Source organism: Meles meles, chromosome X (genome assembly GCF_922984935.1).
Source record: "Meles meles chromosome X, mMelMel3.1 paternal haplotype, whole genome shotgun sequence".
NCBI classification, from domain to species: Eukaryota; Metazoa; Chordata; class Mammalia; order Carnivora; family Mustelidae; genus Meles; species Meles meles.
Genome location: NC_060087.1, coordinates 86080770 through 86099316, shown reverse-complemented (window position 1 = coordinate 86099316; position 18547 = coordinate 86080770). Strand labels below are relative to the sequence as shown.

The 18547-nt window shown below is 42.4% G+C and overlaps 1 protein-coding gene across 2 annotated transcripts; it reads right to left on the bottom strand.

Annotated features, from left to right (window-relative positions):
- Positions 1-1295: 1295 nt before the first annotated feature.
- PLP1 (proteolipid protein 1) lies at positions 1296-17046 on the bottom strand. Of its 2 annotated transcripts, none has more exons than XM_045996251.1 (7): positions 16901-17046; positions 8270-8456; positions 7373-7634; positions 6129-6297; positions 5387-5460; positions 4518-4583; positions 1296-3403 (listed from the first exon to the last, which is right to left on the bottom strand). In XM_045996251.1, the coding sequence occupies exons 1-7, from the start codon at positions 16902-16904 to the stop codon at positions 3332-3334; spliced, it is 834 nt and encodes a 277-aa protein (XP_045852207.1). In that variant the 5' UTR covers positions 16905-17046; the 3' UTR covers positions 1296-3331. The 2 variants fall into 2 exon arrangements, with proteins under 2 accessions (XP_045852207.1, XP_045852208.1); XM_045996252.1 differs by having other exon boundaries at positions 7478-7634.
- Between the last annotated feature and the right edge of the window lie 1501 nt (positions 17047-18547).

The window sequence follows — 18547 nt, the reverse complement described above, 5'->3', positions numbered from 1 at the left end:
GAGCTCTTTCAGTTGAGAGAAAGGAGGTTTATGATGTGTGGGAGAGCTAAGAACAATGAGCTCAATTGATAGACTGGAGATGCTCTCAGCTTCTGAGAGCCTGGAAACTCCATCTATAGATCAGTCCCAGAGGGCAGAGCCAAATAAGGGCAGCTGGAGAACACAGCTTTCTTGGGAACTGGCTTTCTGTTACTCTGAGGCAAAAATACATTCACTCTATAGCACCCCGAATCAATTCTCCAAAATATGGTGCTGTGTCCTTGTTTGCCAGTGTCTAAAAGTAAGTCCTTGTTATATTTTTATGCTTTTTGTCTTAAAGTCATCCAACCAGACTTGCTTGCAGAATATTAATTGCGGTGAAGCAGAAATCAGATTAAATTGAAACTACTTTTCAGTGGAGCTCCTTAACTGATAACTGACTTGTTGCACCCAGCTAGTCTCTTTTCTCTGCAATCATGCTCCTTGCCAGTTGCAACTATGGGACAATGAAACTATTCCTAATTTTAAGGCAGATTTCTTTGGGCTGGTCACTAGAATGCTGTCCAGTAGTGTCGTATTTTAGTCTTGGGTTGGAAAGGGGATTAAATGCTTTGTCACAAGTGGGCTAGTGGGCGGGCCATCCAATGTAACGGGTGTCACTAATTTACTTTAATAGTGCCCTGCCACAGACTGTTTAAATTTACATTGTCCTTACCATATCTTCTCTGCCCCTGCCTTAAACCTTTCACCCAGTACTTTTCAGATAAAACCAAGCATTATTCATGTATGAAGCACTAAGGGCTCATTATTGGAACAGCCAAATGGTTGAAAGAGAACATAGCAATAAGTAATCCTCAAAACACCAGGGCAATGGCACCATTATCATGTTAAAGAAGCAATTATATTTGAATCTGAATGAGCTGAACACTAAAACATAACTTTTAATAGAAAAAAAGAACTTAAGACAGGTATGCCCAGGTATATAGACTTTCACTGTATATGCTTGACTAGAAGTTCTCAGGTATTAAGACCTGAGTTCTATGAGCAACAACAACAACAACAACGAAACCACACATGAGTTTTAGTCCAAGCTCAGGTATGTGATTATTGGGTTTCTTTGGGTAATTTACTTTGACTGTTTCTTAGTGTCCCAAGCTATAAAAATAGAAGTGATTTATTTATTTTTTATGTCAGAAAATTGTTGTGAGAATAACTTGGATGACCCGAAAAATAAAAAAGGTCCTTTAACAAAGCACAATAAGGGTCTAATTATTCGAGTTTCTATTGTGGAAACAATTCACTCAAAGGACACGATGTTTGAGAACATTCTTAATTTTATTTTTCTTTAATTTTATAAAATTCATTTTTGTAAGATAAGTTCCTAAAAGTTTATCCTTTATGTGTGTTAAAATTGAAATTCTGTATCAGAAATGAAGGAAACACTTTCAGTTAACTCTCTTTGTGTGTGTATATGTGTGTATGTATGCATGGGAGGTTTTCAGGGAAGGGTTGGTTATTTGTTATATTATTAAATCAAAACAAAACACAGGATATGGATTACTTCACTTTCCTTGATCTTGATTGGTTTCTTACAGAACCTTTTCTGTCTCCTCCCTCCATGCAGCCTGGAAGCTTATCTGGTATACTGGTCTGAAAACAAATATTAAGTATCTTTTTGCAAACATCTTACATCTCCTTAAACATTGCTGAAAACACTTTGGGGGGGGGTAGAAAAACACAACTTTTTACAACAAAAGAGCCACCTACAGTCATATCCATAAAATCTCTCTTTCCATAAAGACCAATCAGCCTTTCCTTTTTAACCCAAATTTAACAAACACAGAAAGAGAAGCCTGAAACCTTGGAGTTATTCAGGTTTCCAACTCTTTCCACCTTTCTGTTTCCATGGAAGCTTACCAACTGAATAGTTGATGGCTGGAGCATTCTATTACATAATCTATACTAGGAGAGAAAAACCTGTATGTTAAACCTGACTCTTAAGCACACCGAGTTAACCCTCCTAAATCAAATCATCCCCCACTAGCTTAAAAAGAGCAGTCAAATAGGTTATTCCAATTGAGGCTCAAGTTCACCAATCCATTTCTGCAAAAAGTGGAATAATTTGGAGAAAATCCAGTAGATGTATGGAACTAGCCAATTTTCAATATTATTTGCAATGTTTAACGTTCAATGTCCATTTGTTAAAGAATCATAATCAAAGAATCACTTTATAGACCTTTCTAGTACAACCCCAAACAAGTGATAAACAAATGGCAAATGTGAAATATGCATCATTCTGAAACAAATCAAGATCTTCAAATCATCTACTATGACTGAATGGATAATACCCCATGAAAAGAGCACCATTGTGAAGATATAACAGAGGCCAGAGTATACAACTAATTAACAGAAAGAAGACACACTATCCAAAGAGTTATCTATCCTGTGTCTACCAGAGGGCTGGCTCAGTTTACACCGTTAGACACTAACAACTGCTGCTCCTTAGGCCAGTCTTTTTTTTTTTTTTTTTGAGCTAGTTTCTTTCTGTTCTCAGCTCCTTGGAAACCACAGGGTTGTCATGGTAGCTGTTATCAAGGAGGGAGTGAGAAGATGCTGACAATACCCTGCTTCTCTTCTCTAATAAGGTGTAAGGCCAGGGGCCCACATGGTCTACACAGACACTACGCTCCCTTATGCTGTAAGTAAGATTGGCTGAGTTAGGGCTTAAATAGTCCATCGCCATCAGGGTCAGTGCTCTCTTTCTATGGGTGAAAGATCCTTGCTTTGACCCCCTTCTCCCAGCTGCAATAGGTAGATTTGGGCAAATGCTCTTATTGTTTTGTTAACATTCCCTTTTTTTTCCCCTCTATCTTCAGTGGTAAGAGGGAGACAGGAGTGGGTTCTCTGCTTTGTACATCAAGGAGAATATATTTGAGATGTCAAGAGGACCAGGCACATCCCTTCTCTCTACCTGAGCATCTTTCTTTTCACTTTGTTTCCATCACTGGAAGTGCTCTTTGAGGAGAAAACACTTCCTGATCCTCAGGAGATGTTTGAAAATTGAATTAGAGCCTCCATTCCTTTGTGACTTGCAGTTGGGGAGTCACCATCTGAAGCATTTCCCATTTCTAGCAGGAACCAGCTGTGAAGCAAAATGACTAAAAGAGGTACATAAGAGGGGAGAGTCCACAAAAAGACATTAATCACAACAAGACTCTCCTTTCTTGTTACACTCGTCAAGTAAGAAGAGGGCCAGTCAGCGGCAAAGGCAAAGAGTTAACATGGGAGACGCAGCACTGTAGGCTGTGTGGTTAGGCCTCGCTATTAGAGAAAGGGAAATTTCTACAGGAGATCAGAACTTGGTGCCTCGGCCCATGAGTTTAAGGACGGCAAAGTTGTAAGTGGCAGCAATCATGAAGGTAAGCTGTAGGAAAAGAAGAGAAAATATGAGTGAGAGTAGAAAAGGAAGCCCTCCCTCCTCCAAAGCTTTTGTGAATGAGGAAGGGTACAAATAAAATCAGTTAAATGAAGAAAAAAACCCTGATCTGCAAAAAACAGCATGTCAGACTTTCATCCTTTGTACTTGACTAGAAGTCCTCTCTGAGATATTTCTTCCTAATGGCTCAAGTCCAGAGAATCAATTTGACAAGGATTTATTCCACACCGGTGCTAAGTCTTGGCACTGGGTTTTCCTCAGGAAAGTGAACAATGCATTGGGCTCTGACATCATCCCATTCACATATCTGAGTGACCTGGGATCACAGGCTCTTTGCTGCAAACACACAGCCACACGTGCAGTACAGCCCTCCCTGCTTCATGCATCAACTCATTTTCTGAAATGAGGAACAACTCCAGTTTGTATAAAAGCCTCAGCAGCAGGGGCCAGGAATTCTGCGAGCTTATCCTTATCACTATTTATTTAATGACTACAGATAAATTCCTTCACCATTTAGTGCCCTAGGTTTTTAATCTGAACAATGAATACACCCCACTGACACTGCACTGTAACATCAATAGCACGACCTGGAGCATAGAATCACATTGTAGTAATAACAGTTCTAATAATGTTAGAAGGTCTTCCCAGTGTTTTCAGGAGAGTAAATCCCTTGGAGAGTGCCCAAGGTGGATTTGTATTCACAACATATAGAATTCCTGGCTCTGGAAAATCATGTTCAGTAATGTTTCCTTGTTCTTGTCACTCATCTGACCAGCATGTGTTGAGAATTAACTGCTATCTTTGACTGCAAAGCACTTGGCAATATTATATGCTCTATAAATGCTAAATATTATAATTTCTGACTATTAATCTCTTACCCTCTCTTTCCTCACACCACTTTTCCTGTTCCTGTCTGGTTTCTGAAGTCTTTCTGCCTTGCCAACCCGAAGTAGAAGTTCACAGTCTACGCTTTGTTGCCTCTTCCCAGGCGCTTCTCTCCAGTGTTGCAAGGTTAGCAATCTATCTTTTTGCCTTTCAGCATAGCTGTACCCAAGCTATCCCAGGACCATTTCTTTGCCAAGATCACATTCAGACAACTCACCAGGGAAACCAGTGTGGCTGCAGCCCCCACAAATGCAGCAATAAACAGGTGGAAGGTCATTTGGAACTGCAAGAAAATGCAAAATGGAGAAGAGTTTCTTGCAACTGTAGAAATATGCTTTGCTCTAGATCATGCATGCAGCTTTCTGAACACATTGATATCTTCCTGTGTATTAATTCTGCATCTATAACTAAACTGTCACTTCCCTGAGTGTAGGCCTCCTGTTCTTTAATGTACATCATAGCACCTATTCCGTTAGTACTCAGAACACAGAATACTCATAAAACACTCATGAAATATTTTAATCAACTGTTTCCTTCCAGTTGTACTCAGAATCCCCAAATTTAAAGTCATGGTTTAAAGTTTTAAACGTTTAAAGCTACTGCCTTCTTCTTCAGGATTTAGTTATATTCCCCTGCCTCATTTGTAGATGATATCTATTGCCAATACTGTGTTTTCCTCTTTCAAATGTACTTTTTTCTTTTACTTCTCATTAGAGATGGAGGAGTTCCAAACTGAAAGTGTTTTTGTAAAAGCTATGAGTGTCTCTATGCCTAAAGCATTTTCTTGATAAGGTTTTTACCTAAAAGAATAATTTTTTTTCATTTGGAGGTTTTGTCATTAATCTCCATCTTTACTTAAAACTACAAATTTCTCCTTTAAGGAAGTAAGTCTTGGAATGAAGTCTTTCTATGCGGCTCTAGGGAAAAGAGATGTTTTACATCTATGCTCAAAATCCAGCAAAAAACAAACAATCAAAAGCCAACCAAACAAACAAAAATCTGTAGCTTTTTAAAAATTGAAGGCATGGGTAGAAATTTATATGGTACTAGCCATTCCACTTAAAAGAACTCAAATAGTCCACTCACCTCAGCTGTTTTGCAGATGGACAGAAGGTTAGAGCCACACACCTTGCCAGGGAAAGCATTCCATGGGAGAACACCTGAGTAAGACACACAGGTCAACCAGGGTGAGAGCTTCATGGAGTTATAGAGCTCCATGGAGATTTTATTTCAGTGCCCTTCTTTAATTTTTTTAAAATATTTTATTTATTTGACAGAGAGAGATCACAAGTAGGCAGAGAGGCAGGCAGAGAGAGAGGAGGAAGCAGGCTCCTGCGGAGCAGAGAGCCCGATGCGGGGCTCGATCCCAGGACCCTGAGATCATGACCTGAGCCGAAGGCAGAGGCCTAAACCCACTGAGCCACCCAGGTGCCCCGATTTCAGAGCCCTTCTTACATATTTAATCATCCTGGCTGAAAAGTTGAATCCCAATAACAATCAGGATCCTCTTTTGTAAAGATGTGCAAAAAAAAATAGAAGGTGGTACTGAACAATTGTGTAATCTTGTGTTTGTTATTGAAATGTACTGCTTCTCAACCAGGATAGAGCAGTGTGAACAGCCAAGAAAACTCCTACCACTTCCAACAAAAGTTCCCTTCCAAGGGAAGAAATTTCTCCAGTTTCAGTGGGGACAGAATAATAAACTAAGATCCAGGCATCCATAATATTTTTCTCTATAATTACCACACTTGTCATCCCAAGTAAAGAACCAAATACATAGTGCTTTCACAGGGGGTAGGGGAGCCAAGGCACCAATACCCTAACTTACCATACATTCTGGCATCAGCACAGAGACTGCCTATACTGGCAGAAGTCTTGCTGGGGAAGGCAATAGACTGGCAGGTGGTCCAGGTGTTGAAGTAAATGTACACAGGCACAGCAGAGCAGGCAAACACCAGGAGCCACACAACGGTCAGGGCATAGGTGATGCCCACAAACTAAAACAATTGACAGGGGGTGGTTAGAAATCAGCATGGGCCTACAGACATTGAAACACAAACTGGGAGATCCTGGATTGGCATGAGCCAAATAGGAAACCAGACTCCAGGGATCTCCACCAAAAGAAATTAGTAATCAGGGCACCTCTGCCAAATGTCATTGGCAATATCTACTAGAGAACTGGCCCCAAGTGTGATGGAGGGTGGGGGCATGGGTGAGGGCTGGAGTGAGGAGGATCCCTGGGTTAGAGAGGCTTAAGGAGATTTTTTTGGGCAGATAAGGTGTAAAAAAATCAAAACAGATCTTGAAAGAAAGCAGTGCCATTTCTCACCTTACGCTGAGCTTAGAAAATGTTCCTTGTCACAGGACTTTTCATCCTTAGTCACTGGGCAAAGCCAATAGGAGTTTTAAATTTCAGATCCAAAAACCTTTTTAAGCCAACTGTTGGCCACAAAAGTTATCACCATAAACCACATATATTCAACCCCCAAAAGATCTTAACTCTAGAGTCTGAAAACCAATGTGTGCCTCACTAGAAGCATGGATAACCCTCAGACAAAGATGAAGCATTAAATATGTAGATCCATGCTAGTTTCCTTTGGGACCTCCAAAAGTGTAGAATCCCAGAATATTGAGAATTCCATCTTGGAGTGGAATTATTTAATTTCCATGATCAACCCTCCCTCTCAGATCAGGTGTTTGCATCTCAATCCGTGGGTAGCACTTAGGCTCTTAGGTGGTCGTATCTAATTTTGTCGTGGTCCCTGCTAAGAGGAGAGTAAAGGAATACCAACAGATGGCTTAGAAATGGTCTAATTTTATGAAGTATCCACAAAACTCACGCTTTTTTTGGGGGGGGGGGATGAAATTTTCTAGGGAACTTTTGAAAGGTGAGGCTAAGCCAGCTGGGCACCACGTTCTTCCTGACCTTCTCGTTCGGCTGTAGGCATCACTTCCTCACTCAAAAGCCAGGCCCCTAGAGAGGACCCAGCCTTGGGTGGGGATGAGGCCACAGACTCACGCCCAATTGTCCCCCACCCCTTGTTATTGCCACAAAATCCTGAGGATGATCACCTTGTCGGGATGTCCTAGCCATTTTCCCAAACAATGACACACCCGCTCCAAAGAATGAGCTTGATGTTGGCCTCTGGAACCCCTCCCCTTCTGGCCCCCTGTTACCGTTGCGCTCAGGCCCTTGCCGCAGATGGTGGTCTTGTAGTCGCCAAAGATCTGCCTGACTGCGCCGGTGGTGTAGAAGCCCTCAGCCAGCAGGAGGGCCCCATAAAGGAAGAAGAAAGAGGCAGTTCCATAGATGACATACTGGAAGGCATGGATCCTGCATGAAAAGATAAAGAGAAGATATCAGGAAATCTTATTAACTGAGGACCAGTTCCCTTCCTGCATAAGTAAGGTGGACACTTGAGTGAGTTCCTAAACAAGGCTAGGGATTCTTTAGAGGAATCACTAAGTTCCTCAGTCCTTTGCCTACACTTGGATCTGAAGAACTGGGGCCCTATTCTCCTTGGCCTGACCCTTCAGAGATGTTCACTCAGACGATAAAGCAGAGAGGAGCTAGACCAGGAAGAAGAGGGATGAAGGCCCCAATCTGTCCAGTCATTGTACCTTCCCTGAGTTCTCCATACCTATTACTGCAGAGGCTTCAACTCAATCAATGTTAACCCCATGGGCAGAAGTTAGAACACATGGGACAAAGCCAGCGCAGTGGAGGGTGGGCAGTAAAAAGTGGGCTGGCAGGCAGACAGACCTCCCCCTTCTATATTTGGCACTTCCCCCTCATTCAGGACCTCAGATGGGGCATAGGTGGAATCTGCGAACAGAGGGAAGACTCAGGAATCCTGTCTGGCTCCATACTAACTCCCTACTAATCACTGAGGAACTAATGAGTTCTGTATGTCTCCAGGGAGAGAGGGAGAAAAAGAGAGCGGTTTGTGTAGGACAACAGGTACTTACACATTGATGAGATACTCATAGTCCTGGTAGTTTTTGGAGAAATAGGTCTCAATTAGCTTTTCTGTACCAGTGAGTGCTTCATGTCCACAGCCACAGAACAGTGCCACCCCAAAGAAACATAATCCAGTCGCCACCAGGGAAGCAAACGGGGCCCCTACGAGACATCTTGCACAGCACTCTAACAAGCCTGGGGAGGAAGGAGGGAAAAATTCAGGGATGTTCCATAAGGAGCTCGTGCCCCTTATACCTCTGTGCCAGACCAGTCAAGCCCTGCACTCACAGGCACAGATGGAGTAGTCATCCCGAGTCCAAAAGCAGGAGAGTCTCCAACTTTAGGCTTCTGGAATGTGAGATTGATCCAAAGCCATTACTTTGTTTCATTCTTGAAAATAAGTCCTTGCTTTTAATTCCCAGAATGTATAGGTTTTTTAAAATAATCAGTCATCAAAGTAGCAAGCCAGGAAGATTATGCAATCATCTTCTCCTTTCTTATCCTGATTTGTTTGTTTCAGTCATTTATCAACTCTTACGGAGTACTTACTATATGCCCAACATTATGCCAGGTATTATGTGAGAGGTGAAAACATAAGAGACTTAGACTTTGCCATATGGGAGTATTTTGTTTACTGAGAAGAATGAGGTAGGCAGACCTAATATTTTCAACTAACAATTTCAGGCAGCCAAGTGGTTACAGAAGTAAATGCAACAAAAGTTCCAAAAGGGATGGGTGCAGGACAGAGATATTGGTATTGTCAGACAGTATTTTGAGTCTTGGAGAGCATTCCAGGTGGGGGAAACTTTGGAAATTATATGCTCCTGGATATTCCCAAACATTGTGTGTATTTGTCACAAGGAATGCTTGTTTCTTTTTCATCTAGAATACTATGTAGAGAGCAGTCCAAAGGGAAGGAGGAAACTGGCAGAGAGCAGATGGTAATGGGAGGGTGACTATTATTCACAGTAATAAAAATGCAAGCTTAATGGTTTTTGAACACTTTGCATGGTTGTTTTGTCCCCCTATATCACAGCTTGGCCAATGTCTGCACCCTCAGGCTTACACTGGAGTTCTGTCAAAACAGCTACAAAAAGACTATATACAAAATCAACAAAGCATGAAACGTCTTTCTGGCATGATGAAAACACGCCAGAGCCTGGAAACACAGGTGTCTCCAAGTTCTAGGAGTCCCTGAGATAACGAGATCTGTCACCCCAGTCCCCATGCCAGTGTTGCTAAGAAACAAGAAAGGCACACAAGAAGTCATAGGTTCCAAGAAAAGCTGTGCCTCAAGAACTAGCCCCATGCTGTAAGTGCCACATGGAACAAAACTTAACAAATGTCAAGTAGATGGCAGACTAGATGAGGAAAGGGTGGCTCCCTCTGGCCACTTGGACAGATCCCAAATATATAAAGCATATGTGTGTGTGTGTGTGTGTGTGCTGATTTTATACATCAATTCATATATCATATAATATAGATAGACATGGTATATGTAATATTATATATATATAGTATGTATATATGAATTATATGCAGCTGATGTGCTGAGAAACTACTTTTGGAAAAGCATGTTGAAACTCCTTATAAAAAGAAAGAAAGTTGTACTAATATCTAGCTTTGAATTTTTATCCAAACCTCACTTGTCTATTCCATGGTAGCAAGGACTAGAGGAGTTCTTTGCTCAACCCTCTTAATACTAGTACAGTTTCTTTTTAGCTCTGTGTGCTTAAACATCTATTGATTTGCATGGCTGATGCAATGTGAACAGATTTTGAAGGACCAGATTATCTCTATGGTGGGAAAGTTGAGATAGAAGCATTTGTCTTTTCTCAGAACCACAGAATGAGTTCTGTTACCCATCATCCCCTAAAATGACAAGCCCTTCCTTGGTCCTCAAAGAGCCTCTTCCTTAAAGATTTGGTATGTGACATCAGAGATGAGGCTTGGAAGACCAAAACAAGCAGAATAAGTAGCTAATATTTGCAGCAGAACTGGATTTTCATCTTTTTTCCAAGTACTGAAGAACTACCATCAGATTGCTTCTATGAGAAGCAATCAATTTGTAGCTCTGCTGTTGTAGGGGAGACAGAGTTTACTTAGTATGAACTTTGCAATAGAGCTTGGTAACAGCACTTCATCAGAGCTGGGCCATGGTGTGTGTGTGTGTGTGTGTGTGTGTGCCAGCACGTGGGTGTGAGTGTGTATGTGCGCAAATGTACACATGCACGCATGTATATACCAGAAAGAAAAACACAGCAGTTGAAATTCATCATTTTCTCAGGAAACATTCCAGAAATCAATCTTCCTCTTTCTCAACAGGTTAAGATACTAGATGCATCCTGTAAGTTAAGAAAAAGAGCTTGGAAATAAATAGTGCTGCCATTTTCCTACAGTCTATCCAACTCTTCCCCACCCCCAAACTCTTAGACTCTTCTAGTAAAGAAGGTCTCTGAAGCCTGAGGGCGGGGGGAGGAGAAGGTCAGTGACCTCTCTGTTCCCTCTCTCCACAGCACAGGGTCAGAGCTTGGACAGGGCCCTCCATAGCTCCCCTAGACAAAGAAGCCTTGTTTTTCCCTGAGATCCCAGGAGGCTCATTGGTATTCTGCAGGGGCCTGCAGGCCTGGGGGTGGGGAGGGGGTCAGACCTAGGGAACAATGACAGAACTGTTTATTTATCCCAGAGTAAGGACAGCCATCCACCCTAGCAAGTGACCGTCCTGTGCCACCCACTCTTACCCAAGCTTTTTCACACTGGGAAAAGCTAAACGGCTCAGGTGTGATCAGGGATGAAGGAACTTGAACTCTTTCTAGCCAAACAGGGAATTATACTCTAAGTTTTAGCTGATGCCCCCTCTAGGGTTATAAAGATAAGGAAAAATTCTCTTTAGTGTATCTGATCCCTTGATCATAATCCAAATAACCAGAGAGGGTCATATGTAATGTCCTTACTGGGTAATAAAGGGCTAAGCCTTGGGAACAACTCTGGACCATCCACTCATATACTTTCTTTTTATATACAATTTTTCCTCTATTTTCTTACACCTCAAATAACTTAGCACCCCTTTTCCGCTGCACTGTCACTCAAAGCAAGGGACAGGAAAAACATAGATTTTAATGAGTATTTAACGTGGAGTTGGAAATAAATAGCCCCAGATAAGTCACTCCAGAGCTCTACATAGCTCAACAATATCAACATACACATTACATGTCCATCTCTTCACAGATGAAATGTTGGTTCTGAGGACATCTAAGTTCAGCAGAAATGAGGAATCTCAGTCAGTCTGATCAAGCAAAAAATCAACTGGGAAAAACTCAGAACATGCAAAAAAAATTTTGTCTTCATCAAAGTCGTTGACAATCAATGGGAAAAAAAAAACTTAAAAAAAAAAAAAGTCGTTGACAATCAAAGCATTCTGAGGGGCTCCTGGTGGCTCAGTGGGTTAAGCCTCTGCCTTCATCTCAGGTCATGATCTCAGGGTCCTGGGATCCAGCCCCACATTGGGCTCTCTGCTAGTCAGGGAGTCTACTTCCTCCTCTCTCTGCCTGCCTCTCTGCCTACATGTGATCTCTGTCTGTCAAATAAATAAATAAAATCTTTTTAAAAAAAAGCATTCTGAGAAAGGTCCATTGGGTTCACTTTGATTTTTCACAGCCCAAGAAGTGTCCTTTGGAATGTGTGAACAATAGCTTAAAGCCACAACCTCTCCATTTCAGCACCCTTCATGGTTGAAAGGATACTGGTTTGATTCAGGAAGGCTGTTAGGGATTCTGAAGTTCTTTGGCTCTCTCAAGAGTCATGCTCACGTTTTTCAGGCTAAGTACAGATTGTCACATGGTAGAGCTGGCATTAAAGAACTACAATAATAATATTACCCAATGCAACTCAATTGGATTAAACTGCTTGACTTTGATGAGAGGTCATAGAGAAAATAATGACCCTTCCCACTGTTTTCCTTTCATTTCTTTTGATGTGGATTCAGTACAGTTATTAAGCATTTTTGAAGTAAGCTGGGCACTATGAGAAACAAAAGGAAATTATAAAGCCCGGTCCCTTTCTTCAATGACTTTTCAGTCTTGCTGGGGAGAACCAAGTTGTATCTGTGAATCAAAGACCAAAGCTACCTATAACTTGGTGTTAAAATGTATATGACCAAGTCCCATGGGCAAATGTAAGGAAAGATGCTGGCTAGATTTATCTGCAAACTTCTAAAATGAGTCTAATCAATCTGTGATAGAACTTCAAGTACTTCTGACCAATAGTCTTCACAGGAATCTGACAAAGATCAACAGGACTATTGTTAATCTTATCTAGATCCATGCCCATCCAAGGGACTGTGTTGATCCTCATGCTGTCTCTTTAAGCAGGAGCCAAGATCTCCCAAGCCCTTCCTTTCCCATGCCCTGGGCACGCCTCAAGGACCAGCTCCATGATGGAAATTCAGTGTGAATCTGGGAACTCATCAAAGGGAGGAGAGGAAGGGCTTTCATCGAAAGAGATGGTAGAAAGAGACCAATTGTGCCTTGCACAATTCCTAGCCTGTCCCTTGAATCCAGCTGACAAAGGGAGAGATAGAAGAACCCTATACAATAGAGCAAAACAACAGGCAGGCTCATTGAGTGAAAAACTGGCCCCATTTCTCTAAGTATCTAATCTGCACTACAGTCTTACCCTCCTCCCAGAACCCACCCCTTAACCTCACTCCATAAACAGAGGCCTCCTTGATTGGGGCCTATAGTAGTTGACAGGGCCAAGATGCAAGAGCAACCGTGACTGGTACTGGGGATGGATGGAGATCAGTGGGTGGGTTCTAGTAAAACAACAATCATCAGGAGGTGCCAGAGACAAAGACTTTTGCTTTAGGCCTTATCCTGGTCAGACAAAGCCCTGACTATTATTTTGGCTTCCCTACATGAACTCAACACTTATACTGCATTCAAGTGGTAGAAAGGGGCCCTGCAACCACTGAGACATGGGAATCTAAGCCTGATGGATTGTCAAGTTATATGGACAAGTTAAATAAAAATGAATCTCGGTCTCTTCTTTGGACAGATATTATTATTACTTATTACTATAGCAAATCATTTGGGCCAACTTGTTTCCTATACTCCCCCATTCCTCCCCAAAGACACACACACACACACACAGAGAGAGAGAGAGAGAGAGAGAGAGAGACATGTCAATATAGTCCAAACATTGGGAGGTTGGAATAGAAGCTTGATTATTAAACTCTATTCCTGACACATTGTCTTCATCTTGCCCACTTATGCAGAGGTAAAAGAGAAGTACCTGACAAGAAGCTAAGAGACAACATTTTCTATACCTTATTCCTTAGGGCAGTCTCTCACAATTTCCTCTTCTCTCCTTGGTTGCAGTGATTTTTTTTCCAGAGCCCTGCCTAGCAGAGGGCTCAGAGGCAAGTACAGAGCTGCGAGATCACCCTTAGGACCATTTTTAACTAGCCATAGGGGAATTAATCAATCAGTATTGCAGGGTTTTTGAGGTAACTTTGGCACAGGGAAGGTGCTAACAGTGGGAAAGAAGGGGAAACCAGCTCTGTTTGCCTTCCAGGCTGATGTGACCTCACCTGATCATGTCACTGCCCTAACTAGATCTTCTCTGGATCTGAAGTTCTATAGGCAAGGAGGGCATTTCTACAGTTGCTTTCTTTCAAGACCAAGAACTATACCCTGGGGATGGTTTTCAGGGCTTCAAGATTAAAAAAAAAAAGCAATTAGGGAAAAAGATGCCACTGGCTAGGTGCCAGTGCCTTGATAAGTTTAAACACTATATGTCCCCTCTGACCCATCTCCCAGGGGTTCTCAGGCCTTATTACTACTCACATAGCTTTGAGAGAATAGTTCTAGTTGTGAAGCTCTTGAGTAAACTTCCAGCTTTCACAGCACAGAGCCAGTGCAAAAGTTCCTCCAAGCAGAACAGGCCTTTCAGTTTGCCTGGTTCTTCAAGAGCTCCTCTGGCTCCGCAAGACCCAAGTGAGGGATAGGGTGGGGAAGGCTGTCACAATCATTTTAGTCACTGTCTCTAGGAAGAGTTAGTAAGTATGCTGGTTTGGATCTAGTTCCTTTTTGGCTCTTGGCACTCTTGTGGCATTCTTGCCATCCTGGTGGGATTCAGTTAGTTTTCAGGAATTTTGTAAAACTGAACCCTGCTTTGCATCCACATTTCTTTCTTGCCTGGGCTACCCTCACTTAGTCTGCACCAGCCAAAACTACACTGCTTGGCAAACAGCCACCTTTGGAGGGAAGCATCACAGTCTGGTTACCAGGGTAACGGTCACTGTTCTCAGACAACAGGCTTACAGGAGCCAATGTTTTGCTGTTCAGTAATAGCATTGTGTTACTGAGCAGAGAATAATCAACTACTGCTCTTTGGCTCTTTTCTGGTTCCACTGTTACCCCAAAGACTCATTTGGAACATCTCCTTCCCAAGTCAGGACAAGGATTAAAGAACTATCACTTCCCCCTATAAAACTTTCATAAAGACAATACTGAATTCAGTATTCCTCTCTGCTTTCCCAACCTGTAAGATTGTATATGATCAAGATAGTGAGCTCTCCATTTCTGGGGGTGATTAAACGGAGGCTATAGGAACATTTAATTAGCTGTTGTAGAAAGGAATCCTGCCTTGAGAGTTGGCTCAGGCAGCTTCTAAAGTTCCTTCCAATCCCAGATTCCATGATATAATTTGTCTACTACAATTACTGAACAGTAACACACTCCATGTCAGAAGTGGTAGCAGCACAGTACCTTTTTAGAGATGGTCTATTATATACAAAGTACTTGAGAAACTTCGTTATTGAATAATCAAAATTCAATGGCTACACACTCATGTGCACCTGTCCAAGTATTGCCCACCCCCAAGATCTGGGATCCAATACACAACCTCAACTGTGCCCTTATCTGTAGCAATTTCCCCTGGAGATTCCCCTGGAGGAAATCATCTAGCCTCCACAACCAGTAGCTGTCCCTGTGGTCACCTCATTTGTTCCTGCCTTTTCTTCAAGTCTTTCATCCCCTGAGGAAGTAATATTCTACATCATTCTTTACTCCCTCTCCATTTTTTAATTCACGACCTACCCAATCAGCTGCTCTATAGGATTCCTGCTTTTACTGAGGGTAGGAACTGAGTTACCCTAACATTCACACTCACCTGGCCACACTCAGTTGGTTAAATGATTCTTACCCAAGTGCACAAAGTATACACAAAGAAAGGCCAAACCACTTTGGAAAGAGTAAAAGTCAGCTTATTGTTATTGCATAATAATTGGTATTTTCATTATTTATAGTTGTTATAGAGCTTGCCCATTTTCAAAGGACATCCACATCATTATTACTTGATTTTCACAACCCTGAAAGTAGACAAAGCAGTTATTGTTATCCCCATTTTCCAGAAAATGAAGTGATAATTCACAGTGACCTATCTGAGGTCATGAAGTTTCTAAGTGGCAGATCTGGGATTCGAAGCTGGTTGCGTTGGCTCTAGTCCAGTGCCCTGCCCTCTTATTTATCCATGCTGAATATATGGTTCAAAGATCTCTCTCAGGATGAAACCACCTAAAGGCTGACACCAGCTTAGTATAATCTAGAACCTTTTTCCATGGATGTTGCTAGAGTCTTCTGGGTACTACACTTGATGGTGAATACAGAGGATAATTGATTCTCATTTCATTTAGGATGCATTCAAGCTGCTACTCTTCTTTTGTCAAATGTGAGTGATGTCTACACACCTCTGTGGCATCATGTGTGGACAAAGACCCTTGTGCTCTGTACACCTTGCTCTAAGTAGACACTACAAAAGACTAGACCTTATAGTTTCTCTCTTTGTTCACAGAACCTGGAGAAGACTTCAGTACTCAGCTAAGTCAGTAAAAGAGCCCTAGGATCCCAGCAGCCTCCTTGTCATAAGAGGGATTTAGAGTCTGAATCACACCCTCAGAAAGGCTGAATCAGTAATATTTGCTAGATATGGTCACCCATATATGTGTGCATGCATGTATGTGTGCCCACACGTGCACATGCACGTGTGTGCGTGCACACACACACACACACACACACACTATCCATATCTACTCCCCATGGAAAATCCATTGAGGCTTTTCTTTTCATTTCCTGAACCTGAGATTGGCCTTCTTAGCAATAGCCAAGCCTAAGTTCCATCTTACCCAATTCCCCAATTTCCTTCTGATGCCAAACAAGGTCCAAATTTTGTATCAATCAGTTATTTTATACATGAGGGCTAGCCAACACTCATTTGTCTCCAGAAGAATCAGGGATGTCAGCTGACCCAGCCACTACCAGAGCCTGAGAACAGGGGAAAAGAGAAGGTAGAGGGAAGTGAGGGGGTAGGAGGACACATGACAATATCCAACCCTCTGGGCACTCTTTCCAAAAACCTGTGATACTTTCCACATGCTGCTGGAGTTCCTTGGCAATAAAGCATCATTCTCAGTACAGCAGAGAAGGAGTTAACCTAATTGAATGCTAAGGAATTAAACAAAACAAGTGCCAAAACACAACTCATTGAAACCATTGGAAACCCGAACCCTAGAGTTGGAAATTCTCTTGCAAATTTCTGTGCCTGCTTGAATCTTCCATGCTAAAGTTTCTGAAACTCACCCATGTCTTTGGAACTCTGACTCCAATTGTAGCCGGCTGGCTAGTCTGCTTGCGGCTGACTTTGTTCAGCTGGAAGGATCCTGGTCTCTCCAGTCTCCTTCTTCGGTCCTTTACTTTTTCTCTCTGAGTATCTTTGTCCTCTTCTCCTGCAATGAAAAGGGCTTTCTGATTGACAGCCAACCCCCTTAAAGATACAGGCCCGCTTTCCTCCTCCTCTCCTCCTCCCCTTCTCCTCCCCTTGTCCCCACCTCCTTAGGGATACTCCCTTCTCTAAGGGCTCCATCTTCTCTTTCTGCTTTTCACTGCCAATTGTTTCATTTTCTGTTTTTCTCTAAGCCTTGTCTGTGTGGAATTTCACTTTGCTGCAGAGACATCTGGAAATGTGGTTTGGGGTAGAAATAAAAAGAAAAGGTCCTAGAAGCCTCCAACTGATGCTTGGATCTATTTGGTGTGGGATGTGGCAGCACAAGTGTCAGAAGTCATGGAAATTGTAGCCCTGAACAGGTGGTCAAGGTCAGAAACATAGATGCTATTCCCAGGGTCTTCCCAACTCTGCCCCAATCCCACCCCTCACCCCTAGCTGCTCTTGGCCCTGTCCACCCTTCCCCTTCCCCCCACTCCTTGGCAAATAAGCATCCCTCCCCCTAACCAGCTCTAGAATCACAATAGAGAAGAAAAATTTGTCTTTTAAAATAATCCCTTCCAAACCCTTCTTGGTTTCAACTGAATGAAGACAAAACACAAGCTGTTGATTCCACAAACAGATTTTGACCAAGCTAGGGGAGGCTACCATTGTAAAAATTTTATAGATAGTGTAACAGAGACCCAGAGAGGGGACAAAACCAGTGCATGTTCACAGAATGAGGTAAAGAGAAGGTCCAAGTTAGGGATGACGGGGATTTCTAAGGACCGTAATTGACTTCGAGACAAATCACTAACACGATCTGGGAATCAGGTAGTCAGTATCCCAATGTGAGAACATAGTATCATCAAAGAGCTAAGGCCAGGCTGGTGAGAGGCAGAGAGCAGGTTGGGGTGAAGCAGCAGCTGCCAGTGAAGGTAGAGAGAAGGGGAAATGAAATATAGTCCTTGCCTCAGAGGAAAAAAAAAAAAAAACACGAAGAAAGAAATGACCATGTAGGAAAAACAGGGGAACAGTATATGAAATCTGCCTTACAAATCATACTTGTTTCTAAAGACTGTGAAGGTATTTGAGTGCCTAATATTAGGTGGGATTAGCCTGGGAAGGTTTTCTAGAAGAGGTGAATCTTAACCAGTGTCTATCTAGGCTCCTTGTTAGTGTTCTCTTTCCCTTCAGGGGCCTCAGAGAGACACTGCTCTCTTGACCTTGAGGGTCATATTCTCCCATGGATGGCCTATAAGGAAGGGGGTTGGCATATAACTTAAGAAATATTTGTTAGAAGACTCCAGGAAAAGAAGGTACGACCCTCCCCCATCCCCGAAACCACCACCACCAAATTTTTCCTATGACTTTGCCTTGGGGACAGAGGGGTGAAGAAGGAGGTACTGAACAGAATCTCAAAACTTCCTGTGGGGGGGACAGTGACAAGATTGTGCCTTACAATTTTCTCTTTGGGCTATGACCTTAGACACGTTTCTGGCTTGGGCTCTGCCATTAGGAAATTG